At 51.7% G+C, this 14,512-nt stretch overlaps 1 protein-coding gene across 2 annotated transcripts in view; it reads left to right on the top strand.

Annotated features, from left to right (window-relative positions):
• OSBPL2 (oxysterol binding protein like 2) overlaps nt 1-14,512 on the top strand; it is a 60,899-nt gene that overhangs the window by 26,145 nt on the left and 20,242 nt on the right. For both annotated transcript variants that reach the window (XM_033186988.1, XM_033186987.1), the window contains exons 4-6: nt 1,903-1,978; nt 10,542-10,676; nt 11,725-11,822. In XM_033186988.1, coding sequence (XP_033042879.1) covers nt 1,903-1,978; nt 10,542-10,676; nt 11,725-11,822 — 309 coding nt within the window. The remainder of the gene's footprint in view (nt 1-1,902; nt 1,979-10,541; nt 10,677-11,724; nt 11,823-14,512) is intronic.

Raw genomic sequence — 14,512 nt, forward strand, 5'->3', positions numbered from 1 at the left:
GAACCCCCCACTCCATCACCCTCTGCCTAAAACTCAGGCAGGATGGCCACATGGCCGACCTCACACTCCTGGTCCTACAGAGCTGTGAATGGTGCCCTGTTCTACTGGAAGAAATGACCTAGCTTGGACAGCGCACCATGTGGTCACTCACCTCTTAGGATGAAGGCCAGCACCCTCACCTGGGCCCTCGGGCCCAGGCCTGAGCCCTGTTGCCTCCCGCCCGAGCTGCAGGGGCCTCTTTCAGGTCCTCTGGTGCATCAGCTCCCTCTGCTCCCTTGGCCTGGGGCCTCTCTTCTCCTCCTTCATGGCTGTAGTTCCTATGCATCTCATCTCCATGCAGTTCCTATGCATCCCATCTCCATGTAGTTCCTATGCATCCCATCTCCATGCAGGGTTATATCCTTGGGGGATGTGACCTGACCCTCTGCAGAGCCACATTCCCCTCCTGGTGGCACCCCCGAATCACAGAGTATTCCCTGAATTGAGTGCACGGACGACGACAGAGCAGAGCTGGGTGCTGGCTTCCGGCAGCCCGGGCCTGGCACTCAGCAGATGTTCATTTTATTTTCCACCCCGCCTCACAGCTGCTGTGTCCTCTCCCTCCTGCCCCCTGATACCAGTAGTGTGCCCTGACCCAGCTGCCCTGATGTGGCATTCCCAGGGCATAGCTCAGGAGCAGAGCAGGCAAGAGCATGTGCTTTCATCACTCCAGAGGTCAGAGTGTCGGTGTCAAGGTTCTGCTGGGAGGCCGGGCGTGGTGGCTCAAGCCTGTAATCCCAGCACTTTGGGAGGCCGAGACGGGCGGATCACGAGGTCAGGAGTTCGAGACCATCCTGGCTAACACGGTGAAACCCCGTCTCTACTAAAAAATACAAAAAGCTAGCCGGGCGAGGTGGCTGGTGCCTGTAGTCCCAGCTACTTGGGGGGCTGAGGCAGGAGAATGGCGTAAACCCGGGAGGAGGAGCTTGCAGTGAGCTGAGATCCGGCCACTGCACTCCAGCCTGGGCGACAGAGCGAGACTCCGTCTCAAAAAAAAAAAAAAGGTTCTGCTGGGTGCGAGGCAAAACACCCCTCAAAGCAGCTTCCATGAAATGGGAGTTCAGCAGGAGAGCCCTGGGGTGTCCCTGGAGGGCTGTGAGCAGCAGGGAGCCCTGGGCCCCCACTCTGCAGCACCTTCTGTGCGCCTCGCTCTATGGTGTCCTGTGTGGGTTTGGCATGCCTCTCCCCAAATCGAAGTTTCTGTCTCCATTCAGGCACTCCCCTCCTAGATGGAGACAGTGTCTCATTCCAGCTCCACGTTCCTGGCGGGGAGTCCAGGGCCCCGGGTCAGTGGTCCCCAGGTCGATCAGCGGTGAGCAGTGGTGGGGGTGAGGGCCTCCTGGTGCAAGCGTGACGGCGTGGGCTCCCCCTTGCAGCCGACTGGAAGATTACCTAGAAAGAAATGCTCCTCAGGAAGGCAAACACATATCTAAAGGGCTGAAAAGCTTTTAGTTCGGGTCACTCTTGGTGCCCTTGTGGCCTGACCTCTGCCTGTGGTCTGGCTGCTGCCCCAAGGACCCACCAGGAGCCCCCAGAAGGCTGTGAACTGTGCAGGCAGAGGGACTCCCTGCTGTTGCCCTGTCCCCCAGCTCTAGGAGGAAACAACAGCACGGCCAGTGCGGGGCCAAGACTGCAGAGCTGGCCGTCTCTGTTGTCATGACCATTCCTGGGAGGCCCTGGGAACATGGGTGTGGAAGGCTTCTCGCGGCAGCTGTGTCCGTGTGTCCCTAGGCATGCCAGAATGCAGAAATGCCAATGTTTAAGTGTCAGAATTAAAGAGAAATGGTCATTGAGTGCAGCCACCTTGAGTGGTCGGAGTCCTGTGTTGAATTCACCCACACGCACCCCTTTCGTGCCCCGCAGGACATCGCTGCCGGCTCCCATGTTCAGCAGAAACGACTTCAGCGTGTGGACCATTCTAAAGAAGTGTGTCGGCCTGGTGAGTCCGGGGACCCATGCTCACGCGTGGGGCTGCACCACTGACTCCTGGGAAGGTATTGCAGTGCTAGTGATTTAAGAAAATGCGCTCTTGCCGGGCACATGCCTGTAATCCCAGCACTTTGGGAAGCTGAGGTGGGCGGATCACCTGAGGTCGGGAGTTTAAGACTGGCCTGGCCAACGTGGAGAAACCCCGTCTCTACCAAAAATACAAAAATACAAAAAAAAAACCCCGTCTCTACCAAAAATTAGCCGGGCACGGTGGCGCATGCTTGTAATCCCATTTACTCGGGGGCCTGAGGCAGGAGAATTGCTTGAACCTGAGAGGCGGAGGTTACAGTGAGCCGAGATTGCGCCATTGTACTCCAGGCTGGCTGACAAGAGTGAGATTCCGTCTCAAAAAAAAGAAAAAGAAAGAAAAAATGCACTCTTATGTTTATAAACAGCATGAGATTAAGACAGTAAAACAGGCAAAGAACAAGCATGTCAGGGGAAGAGGTGTTCTGTAGGTGAAGAGGTGTTCTGTAGGGACATAAGAACCATCCTGCAGGTACCCGTCCAGCCCTGTGTCCTGCGTGAGGTGGGTGGGGCTTCCGTGGCACCCTCCCCGGCCACATGCTGAGCTGCAGGAGGGGCGTCAGCCTTCGTCAGGGGCTCAGGGTTTGGGACAGAAAAACTAGCTGGGTAATGAGGGCCCAGAAGTTACAGACTTTCCCTTTCATGATCTTTCCTGACTGTGAGAACAAGCTGTGCCGCACAGGGGCGGGGAGTGTCCCGCGCCTTCTGTACCACACTGGTTCCTGGGCCAGCGCTCAATGACTGAAAACTCAAATGGCCTGGGGGGACACGACGTCACTGTTGCTCAGACCATGTCTTCTAGTGCCAGTGATTTTTTGCCCTTATGTTTTAGTTTTTTTTTTTCCAGAGGGAACTTCATTTTTTCTCAACTTTTTATTTTGAAATAATTTTAGACTTACGGAAAATCACAAAATAGCACAGAGCATTCCTGTAAACCCACCACCCAGCTCCCCTGATGCTGGCATCTCTCGGAGTAACCATAGGTCAGTGACCGAAGCAAGAAATGCATCTTAGGCAGGGCGCGGTGGCTCAAGCCTGTAATCCCAGCACTTTGGGAGGCTGAGATGGGCGGATCACGAGGTCAGGAGATCGAGACCATCCTGGCTAACACGGTGAAACCCCGTCTCTACTAAAAAAAAAATACAAAAAACGAGCCGGGCGAGGTGGCGGGCGCCCGTAGTCCCAGCTGCTCGGGAGGCTGAGGCAGGAGAATGGCGTAAACCCGGGAGGTGGAGCTTGCAGTGAGCTGAGATCCGGCCACTGCACTCCAGCCTGGGCGACAGAGCGAGACTCCGTCTCAAAAAAAAAAAAAAAAAAAAAAGAAATGCGTCTTAGCTCCACATGTCACTTGTATTTCCTCAGTGTCCCCGATGTCCTTTCCTGTCCCAGGACCCTCATGGCATTTGGGCTCCTCCACTTAGTGACAGCTGCTCTGGTCTGTTACTTAGTGGACTTTTCCTTAATTTGAGTTTGTCTGATGTTTTCTTCTTAGAATGAGTTTCTGTGTTTTGGGCACACACAGAAGTGAGGTACCCTTGCCAGGGCCTGGTCTGAGGGGCTCTGTGATATCCACGTGTCTTGTTAGGGGGACTGTTAACCTGATCACTTGGTTAACCTGATCAAGTGTCTCCACTGCAGAGTTGCTGCGTTTCTCTTTGTAATCAATGTTTTGGGGGAGACACTTGGATTCCGCTTGCTAATTGTAGCATCCATTGGTGGGTTTTATTGAAATCATTCTAATGGGGATTTTCTATTCTCGTTCTGTCTTCTACCTTTATTAATTGGAATTGTTCTGTAAAGGAGAGCTGTCCCTTCTCCCCTAATTATATATTTATTCAGTTATTTATTTGTATTAGTATGGACTCATGAGCATGTATTTTCTGTGCGTTGAATTCCAGTATAGTCCTTATTTACATAATTGCTCAAATTGTTCTACCTTTGGCATTGAGAGTTCTTCCAGGTTGGTTTTCCCCCTTCTGCTGAACCCCCATCCTTTTCTGAACACTTATTTCAGGCACTAAAGGATACTCCAGTTCAGCTTATATTTTCCCTGCCTTAACCCTGGAATCAACCACTTCCCCAGGGAGCGCATTCACTGGGTAATGGTGTTTAGAAACCACGACCCGGTGCTGGGTGAGCTCATTGCTGCTGAGGTATCATTGCCTGCAGGCCCTCTCAGCAGATGGCGCTGGAAAATACGAGTGTGCTAATGCTCATACATACACATCTGTATTTCTGTATATATCTGTATGTTTCTTTTAAAATAAACCATTTGAGATTTTTTTTCTCTTTCAGCAGTGTTTTTGGTACATTTTTGACTATGTGGCTAATTCAGGTCTTGACAAAAATATCTGTCTTGGTATAGATGATGAAAGTCTTTTTGTGAAACTGACAAACCACCTAATTTTGACTCTTTTAAATTCTAAGACAGGCTGGGTGTGGTAGTAGCTCATGCCTGTAATCCCAGTGCTTTGGAAAGCTGAGGGAAGAGAATCGCCTGAGGCCAGGAGTTTGAGACCAGAGCCTGGGCAACACAGTGAGACCCCATCTCTAAAAAAAAATTTTTTAAATTAGCCAGGTGTGTTGGCAATGTCTGTAGTCCCAGTTACTCGGGAGGCTGAGACAGGAGGATGGCTTGAGTCTGGGAGTTTGAGGCTGCAATGAACCGTGATTTCACCACTGTACTCCAGCCTACATGACAGAGGGAAACCTTATCTCTTGAAAAAAAATAAAGATTCTAGGACCAAAAGCATCTTTTCAACAACATGAAATGATGTAAATTGCATTCCCTAGGTGAGGGTTGTGGAGGGATTGAGGTGAAAGTTGCATGTGAGCATGTAGGACTGGCAGGCGTAGTGGAAAGGTGCTGGGAGGGGTCTTGCGGGGCGGCTCCACCCCTCACACTTCACTTCGAAACACCCCCCTCTGGAGGTTTTGGTGACACTCCTCTCTTTTTACTACTTCTCAGCTTATATTGAAAAAACACAAGCACACTTGGCAACATGGACAGTCCCAACACAGACAGAGGTGGACAGACAGTGGCGAGCCCATGTCCCCATAGCTGGAACCACAGTGATTGGCTGTGGCTCTTTCTGGATCTGTACTGATTGGCTGTGGCTCATTCTGGATCCGCAGTGATTGGCTGTGGCTCGTTCTGGATCCACAGTTATTGGCTGTGGCTCATGCTGTTTGGTCCACACCCGTCCCTGCTTCTCTCCTCCCTCATATTTTGAAGCGAATTCCAGACATCTTTTTGTTTGTAAGTATTTCTTACATATATTTAAAGGATAAAGATTCCTTTTAATGTGACTCTGATATTATTATACTTTAGAAAATAACTTTAGAAAGTTTTTTAGCCGGGCGCAGTGGCTCAAGCCTGTAATCCCAGCACTTTGGGAGGCTGAGACGGGTGGATCACGAGGTCAGGAGATCGAGACCATCCTGGCTAACACGGTGAAACCCCGTCTCTACTAAAAAATACAAAAAACTAGCCGGGCGAGGTGGCGGGCGCCTGTAGTCCCAGCTACTCGGGAGGCTGAGGCAGGAGAATGGCGGGAACCCGGGAGGCAGAGCTTGCAGTGAGCTGAGATCCGGCCACTGCACTCCAGCCCGGGCGATAGAGCAAGACTCCGTCTCAGGAAAAAAAAAAAAAAAAAAAAAAAGAAAGTGTTTTAATATCATCAGATACTCGCTCTGTGTTCAAATGTCCAGTGGTCTCACGTGTTGCTGTCTGGTGTTTGCAGTCCTGTGTGGACCTTGTTTGTGTCCCTCTGCCAGGAAGCCGTTTTGTTGCTCTTTCTCTGAATTTAAAAGCTGGGGGCAGGTCAGGCGTGCGGCGGCGCATGCCTATAATCCCTGTCAGAGGCTGAGGCAAGAGGATCGCTCCAGGCCGGGGGTTCAGAACCAGCCCGGGCAACAAAGTGAGATCCCATCTCTACAAAAAATAATTAGCCGGGCGTGATGGTGCATGCCCAGGCTCCCAGCTACTCGGGTGGCTGATACAGGAGGATCGCTTGAGCCTGAGAGGTTGAGGCTGCAGTGACCAGTGATCACATTGCTGCGCCCCAGCCTGGATGACAGAGCGAGACCCTGCCTCTAACAAACAAAGCAAGCTGTGGGCACTCAGAGCCTGGGTCCATTAACTCAGGAGGAGATGCTAGTTGGAGCTGTGCCAACATGATCACCCTTTATTGATTACCAGGGATATTTCTGTGGTGAGAGGTTCCCCTTCCTTTGCTGTAAATGCAGTTTAGGAAAGTCAGGACCAGTGAGCAATTCTTCCTCTTTATTGAAGTTTTCACCTAATGTGTTCTTTCACTGGCATCTTCCAGTGTGACTCATGTAACCAGCTAGTTTGTCTTTTGTTTACCTCCTAGCATTTAACTTATTGATGTCTTCCAGTCCACAAATTGTTCCATCTTTGGTCAGTGAGAGTCTATTCAAGGTGGCCTGGAATCCTTTACAAAAGGAGCTTCAGGCCTCTCCTGTGCATTTACCATCTGGGGTGTGGAATCAGCTACTTGTCCAGGGAAAGAAGGAGAATTCAGGACCACAGCCAGGCTCTGAGGAGGCCACTGGGGTGGTCTTATTTCGAGGGCTGTTCCTACAGCTAGGAACTGTGTTTTTGTTTGTTTCGGTGATGCTTCCAATGTGGGCCAGCAGGCTCCACCTACCCTCTGCGGCCTCGTGTCTGCATCTCTTTTCTCCCTCACTGACAGTCCCGGTTTTCGGCAGCCCTGGCGAGGATAGATTTAGACCGGCACGTAGTTGTGACTCACTCACTTTGCCCCACATACCTGCGGGACCAGCTCTGCTGCTGACAGTGTCTTTGCTGAGATAGCTCATGTCTGTGGCTCCTGCAGTTGCCAGTTTTCTTTGTCCTCAGGGCATATCTGAAATGCCTGCTTTTTTTTTTTTTTTGAGAAGGAGTCTCACTCTGTCGCCCAGGCTGGAGTGCAGTGGTGCGATCTCAGCTCACTGCAACCTCTGCCTCCCGGGTTCAAGCGATTCTCCTGCCTCAGCCTCCCGAGTAGCTGGGACTACAGGTGCCCACCACCACGCCCGGCTAATTTTTTTTTTATATATATTTTTAGTAGAGACGGGGTTTCACCTTATTGGCCAGGCTGGTCTCGAACTCCTGACCTTGTGATCCACCCACCTTGGTCTCCCAAAGTGTTGGGATTACAAGCGTGAGCCAACTGCGCCCGGTCAAATGCCTGCATTTCCAGACCACCTGGGTGCTTCTTCTCTGGGTGATTGTGCCACCAAGGGAATGATGTAAGTTCATTCGTTTCATTTTTGATATTGAGAGATGACTTTGTTTTTTTTTGAGACGATGTCTTGCTATGTTGCCCAGGCTGGAATGCAGTGGCACAATTTCGGCTCACTGCAAGCTCTGCCTCCCGGGTTCATGCCATTCTCCTGCCTCAGCCTCCCAAGTAGCTGGGACTACAGGTGCCGCCACCGCGCCCGGCTAATTTTTATATTTTTGGTAGAGTCGGGGTTTCACCCTGTTAGCCAGGATGGTCTCGAACTTCTGACCTTGTGATCCGCCCACCTCGGCCTCCCAAAGTGCTGGGATTACAGGCATGAGCCACCACGCCAGCCTGAGAGATGTCTTTTTAAAATTTAATTTTATTTTTAAATTATGGGTCCTGCGTCAAATTTATCACATAAGGTGTATTCCAGGAGTGTCAGGTTCCTGTCCCTGTACCCTCCTGGTGCTCTCTGCTTTCCCCACAGGGGATCAGGAGCCAAGTTTAGGGCACATCTTTCACGCATCACACAGCTGATTCTGTATGTATCTTCTCGCCATTTCTTTATATAAATGAGAGACTTTCTCCACCTTTTAAAATTCAGTAGTATATCTATAGCAATATGCAGTGACTTCTTAATTAATTAATTAATTAATTTATTATTTCTTTTTAGAGACTGAGTCTTGCTTTGTCACCCAGGCTGGAGTGCAGTGGGAGGATCATGGCTCACTGTAACTTCAATCTCCTGGGCTTAAGTGAACCTCCTACATGAGCCTCTGGAGTAGCTGGGACTACAGGCTCCCAACACTATGCCCAGCTACTTTTAAAAAACTTTTTGGCAGTGGCTCACACCTGTAATCCCAGCACTTTGGGAGGCCGAGGCAGGCGGATCATGAAGTCAGGAGTTCGAGACCAGCCTGGCCAACATAGTAAAACCCCATCATTACTAAAAATGCAAAAAATTAGCTGGGTATAGCACTGCATGCTTGTAATCCCAGCTACTCGGGAGGCTGAGGCAGGAGAATCTCTTGAACCCAGGAGGCAGAGAGGTTGCAGTGAACTGAGATCGCGCCATTGCACTGCTGCCCAGGTGACAGTGCGAGACTCCAACTCAAAAAAAAATTTTTTTTTTTTTTGTAGAGACCGGGTCTCACTTTGTTGCCCAGGCTGGTCTTAAACTCCTGGCCTCAAGTGGTCCTCCCCGCCTTGGCCTCCAAAAGTGTTGGGATTGCAGGCGTGAGCCATCTCGCCTAGCTGACTTCTCAGTGTTTTAACGGCATGGCGCTCCCTCACACGGCTGCCCTCTAGCTCACTGGACTGATGCCCTGTTGTTGGACATATGGGTCATTTTTGGTCTTTCATGGATCCAGTCATGCTGCATCAGAGAGCCCTGCGTGTGTGTTTGGCCGAGGCTCTGGGGGGTAAAGAGCCGTGCGTGTAAGTTCCTAGAAGTGGGGCTGCTCAGTCAGAGGCAGATACCCGTAGAGTTTGCTGGAAGTGGCCCAGTCCTCTCTGTGGGGCTGTATCACTGTGCATTTCCACAGCAGCCGGGGGGCTTTCTCCAGGTGGGAGCTGCATGCAGTTGCGATACCATCTCTCCTGACCTGAGCAAGGCAGTGTCTCCCCAGTGCTCAGGGCCGCCGGCCGCACTTCCTTCCTGGCCTCCCTGGCCCCATCTCTGGCCGCTGTGGACTGTGGCTTCTTCTAGTTTACCAGGTGTTTAGAGCATGGGAGGGCTGTTGACCCTGGTCTGGAATGTAAATTGCAAATGCTCCTCCATCTGTCTGCTTTTCTGCTCATTCTTTCGGGGCGTCTTTCTTTCTCTCCCACATGCTCCTGCAGTGCTGAGCTCTGATCATGAGGGTCACGTCTCTTCCTGCTTTCCTCAGCAGCCACATTCCCTTGTGCAGTCTTGGCCACACCCACGTGCTGGGGCTGCCTCAGTTGGAATCCAGTTCTAGCCCCTCCTAAGCCCACAGTCCCTGTGTGTCCGGTGCCATCTGGGGCCTGCTCGCCCCTGCAGCAGCCTGAGCCGCAGGCTCTGTGCGTCTGCCCTGTACTCTCAGCCTCGGTCCCTGCACTCATCTTTGACCCAGCGTCTGAGCAGAGCCCCCCTCCCAGCACGGACGCTGAGTTTTGGCAACCTGGGTCCTCTCCTTATCCCTCTCCTTCTGCCTCTGCTTTGGCCACCCCAGACCCTGCTCCTTCCTGAAGAGCCTGCCCTGAGGTACACAGCTATGCTTTCCTGGAATACCCAGCTGTTGGGATCCCTTTCCTAGAAGCCCAGCAGGAAGAGTGGCCCCTGTGGACACTTGTCCCCTTGGCACCTTCCCAGCTTCCACCACTAAGCCATGCACCTGCTCTGTGCTGCCCAGGGCTTGGGAGCAGACACCTGAGGCACCTTTGCCAACTTGGAAGGCCTTAGGGGAAAGCCACATGGAGCCATGTTACGGGAGACCTCATTTGCCAGGTTCAGGCATGTCTGTGGCACCCTGCAGGGGATGGGAAGCCAGGGATGATTTTTAATGGCGCGGGCTCTACTTTGGGACCACTACTTTGTTTTTTGTCTGTTTGTTTTTGAGACACAGTCTGGCTCTGTCTCCCAGGCTGGAGTGCGATAGCACAATCTCGGCTCACTGCAACCTTCACCTCCTGGGTTCAAGCGATTTTCCTGCCTCAGCCTCCCGAGTAGCTGGGATTACAGGTGTACGCCATCATGCATGGCTAATTTTTGTAATTTTAGTATAGACGGGGTTTCACCATGTTGGCCAGGCTGGTGTTGAACTCCTGACCTCAAGGGATCTGTCCGCCTCGGCCTCCCAGGATGCTCATATTATAGGCCTGAGCCACCGTACCCAGCCTGGGCCATTACTCTGGAAGTGAGGTGGAGAAGATGTGGGGTGGGGAGGGGGCGTGGGTGGGCCCAGGAGCCCCTGTGACAGTCTGTGTGTCTGGAATGGGGCAGTGGGCTGGAGAAGCAGGGAGGATTCAGGGGTGTCACGCCAGAGACCTCTGCAGGCTCAGCACAGATTGCGAGTTAGGTCTGATGGCAGCGCGGCTCACAGGGCAGGGCTGATGGGGCAGGGAGTGGCTCACCCATGGGGGATTTGAAGATCTGGTTCAACCCCAGAGTCTGCGGCTCCATAAAGGGATGCTCAGAGCAGGGGCATGGAGCAGCCCCGCAGTATCAGGAAGGCAGCAGTAACCAGCGGGTCTTCCCCATCTTTTCAGGAGCTGTCCAAGATCACGATGCCAATCGCCTTCAACGAGCCTCTGAGCTTCCTGCAGCGGATCACAGAGTACATGGAGCACGTGTACCTCATCCACAGGGCCTCTTGCCAGCCCCAGCCCCTGGAGAGGATGCAGGTGGGCCTTAGGAGTGCCAGGCGGGAGTTTGTCACGAAAGTGACACCCCTTGCATGTCTGGCCACACAGTCTTGGGGCCCCGGGCATCTGTGAGAAGGGCTCACACAGCTCCCCCCAGTGTTCAGTGCCATCCTGCCTGGCAGCCGTGGCATTTGTCCAGGTATGTGATGACAGAACTTGCAGGAAAAGCCATTGAGCTCTCAGTGGCCCCAAGAGCTCCCTGCCGCCGCCTCCTGCCGGGAGTCTCCGCCTCTTGGAACTGAAGGTGGTGGCGGGCTCTGCCCTCGGGCTCCTCTGGGGTCCTGTTGTACCACCGCGCCCCGTGTGTGTGTATGTGTGTAACTGTGGGCTGGGAACACACGGTGGCTCACGCCTGTAATCCCAACACTTTGGGAGGCTGAGCGGATGAATCGCTCCCGGAGGTTGAGACCAGCCTAGGCAACATAGTGAGACCACATCTCTACAAAATTTTTTTTAAACTTAGGCAGGTGCAGTGGTGCATGCCTGCAATGCCAGCTACCTGGGAGGCTGATGAGAGAGGATCACTGTGCCCAGGAGCTAGAGGCTACAGTGAGCTACGATGACGCCACTGCACTCCAGCCTGGGTGATGGCGTGAGACCCTGTGTCTAAAAAATAACAAAATACAAGTGTGTGACTGTGGGCGCACATAGTGTGTGTCCCTGTGTGTGTGTGTGTGCATGCCTCTGTGAATGCGTGCTCGGGGTGTGCGTGTTGAGTGTGTGGCCTTGTGTGTGCATGTGAGACAGTGACTGACATTGCTGCAGCGTCTGCCAGGAAGGGCCCGGCCCCGGGGGAGGAAGGCAGCACCCAGTTCCTCCTTTCTGTGCTGTCGAGGGAGTGGTGGGTGATGAAGGGCGTTCCCTGGAAGTCCTATCATCTCAGACACACTGCTCGGAGAAAATTGAAAAATCACACGGAACAACTAGTGACAGAAACCAGGTGCCCACCGCCCTCCACAAGAGGCCGTCTTCTCTGGCGCGTTTCCTAACTGAAGCTGTTCTTGCCCGTCCTGTGGATTGTTTACAGTCTGTGGCTGCTTTTGCTGTCTCGGCCGTGGCTTCCCAGTGGGAGAGGACCGGCAAACCATTTAATCCACTCTTGGGAGAAACGTATGAATTAATCAGGTAAGGGAAAAGGCCCATCATAAATACCGTGTAAATGGAATCCTTGGATGACAGATGAGTTTGATTCTTTCACTAGCGTCGATTCCTCTGCTCTGAGAATAAACTGTTTGAATTAAGAGCTCACTAAAGCGTTTGCATGCTGTAGGCGAGATGTTTCACACACATGGGGTGTTGTGCTAACAGTGCCACCATGTCTGAGTGAGTGTAAAGCATTGGCAATGAGCTATTTTAGTGTGTTCGAGTCAAGCGTGGAGACAGCGTGTACCGTAGACGCTTCCGTGTGTGTGTGCAACGTCTGTGAAATGTGTAGGATTGTCGTGAGCTTCACCGAAAATGGAAGTAGGTACTAATGAGCAAAACGAGGCTGTTTTACCAAAGTATTCAGTGAATGCTATTGAAAAAGCAGGTAAATCCAGAGACAGGAATGATTGCAAAGAGGAGTTTCACTCCCAAGGCCACGTTTGCCACCACACAGCCTCCCCAGAGTTTTAGCAAGGGTCAGACGGCCCTGGCCAAGGGAGAGGTAACTAGACCACGCCTCATCTCCAGACATCCCTGAAACTTCTTCCTATGGAACTTTCTTCTAGACAGCGTTGCTGTCCCTTCCTAGAGTCCCTCCAGCTTCCCGCCTGTCTCTGGTGGCCCTCAGCTTACAGACCTGAGACTGACTGCAAGTCCCAGAACTCTGACCCTAGAGGTCCAGCCAGGCCCCATATCACGTTGTCTGTGGCTGGGCCTCTGGAAGGACTGGTTGGGGTTCTCTTCACCCACCTGGTTGCCCCGGGGACTGCTGTGGTTATTCACAGAATCATCCTGGGATTCTGCCCTGGTGGCAGTGCCCACCCAAACCAACAAAGGAAGTCAGAAGCAGGCCAGACCACAGCATGAGTGTGGCCGTGTGGTAATTCCTCAGCCATCAAGCAGCCTGGCTGGGGCTCCGGGTGGCTGTGGATGAGAGAGTAGATGTGTGTGGCTTCCTTCAGGGCCGTTTGGTGATGTCTGAAATGATTTTTATTCCACTGCCCGTGGACCCCCTCATTCTCTTGTAGATGCATGCAGGTGCCCACGGGCAGATGTGTAGGGAGAGTCAGCGGAGCACAGTTGAGCCCCTGTCTCTGTGACAGGGCTAAGCTATGGTACTGAAGGAGGGAGGGGCAGGGCACTCTCAACTGCACCCTTCACTCCTCTGACTGTCGAGGTAGCCCAGCACACAGAGCTCGCTCCGCCTGCCTGGGGAGAAGGAGCTTGCTGGTGGGATGCTCTTCACTCCTCTCACTGTCGAGGTAGCCCAGCACACAGAGCTGGCTCCGCCTGCCTGGGGAGAAGGAGCTTGCTGGAGGGGCGTGGGTGGTTATCTAGACAAGCCTGCTGTGCAGAATGCAAGCTGTTTGCTACAGGCTGCTGGGCTGCACGCCTCCCTGCCCAGGAACAGAGTGCAGACGGGAGGGAAGGCAGCCTCCTTTATCATCTTGTTTTATTATTTTTCTATGAAAAAGGGAGTTGAGCCAAAACAATTAGCCTCTTATTTGGATTCTGGGTTAGTTGATATTCTGTTGGGTTGTTTTATTATGAAGTCTGTTTGTTTTTTTAATTATAAGAATGTGCTCTTTATAGTAAATGTGTAACATTGAGAAAGGTAGAAAAGATAAATCAGGCATAATCCCATAAAAGACAATAACTGACTGGGCTCACGCCTATAATCCCAGCAACCTGGGAGGCCGAGGCAGGAGCATCACTGGAGCCCAGTAGTTCAAAGTTACAGTGATTGTGCCAGGGCACTCTGAGCTGGACTACAGAGCCAGACCCTGTCTCTTTAAAAAAATAAAGATAGCTGTCAGCATTTTGTTAGACTTTCTTTTGTGTATGTTTCAAAATATGTTAATTTGTATCCCTTTTTATTTAACAGTATGTCATAATTTTCCTGTGATATTAAAAACTTTTTCTAAATTATAGTGTTTCATGGATTCTAAGACACATTTTTCATGTTGCAGCACTTCAACATGTCAGTTTCGTACTCCTTTTTTTTTTTTGAGATGGGGTCTTGCTCTGTTCCCCAGGCTTGAAGTGCAGTGACATGATCACAGCTCACTGTAGCCTCAACTTCCTGGGCTAAAGTTATCTGCCCACCTCAGCCTCCCAAGTAGCTGGAACTACAGGCATGCGCCACCATGCCCAGGTAATTTTGGTATTTTCAATAGAGACAGTGTTTTGCTATGTTGCCCAGGCTGGTCTCGAACTCCTGAGCTCAAGTGATCTACCTACCTCCACCTCCCAAAGTGCTAGGGTTACAGGTGTGAGCCTCTGCACCCAGCCCAAGTCATAGTTTCATTTGCAGCATTTTTTTCTTTCTTTCATAAACTAATGGTGTGCAGTGCAATTAATGGCATCTTTGGTTCAAAGAAGTGCAGTTCCTTTGAAACTTCAGTCACTGTTTTGGGGCCCTTTATTGTATTTTATGTGTTATTAATGATTGAGACTTTTTTTTTTTTTTTTTTTGAGACGGAGTCTCCATCGGTTGCCCAGGCTGGAAGGCAGTGGCATGATCTCGGCTCGCTGCAGCCTCCGCCTCCGGGTTCAAGCAACTCTCCCTGTTCTCCGCCTCAGCTTCCTGAGTATTTGGGATTACAGGCGCATGCCACCATGCCCAGCTAATTTTCGTGTTTTCAATAGAGACAGGATTTCACCTTGTT

Source organism: Trachypithecus francoisi, unplaced genomic scaffold, assembly GCF_009764315.1.
Source record: "Trachypithecus francoisi isolate TF-2019V2 unplaced genomic scaffold, Tfra_2.0 Lachesis_group21, whole genome shotgun sequence".
Lineage (NCBI taxonomy): Eukaryota > Metazoa > Chordata > Mammalia > Primates > Cercopithecidae > Trachypithecus > Trachypithecus francoisi.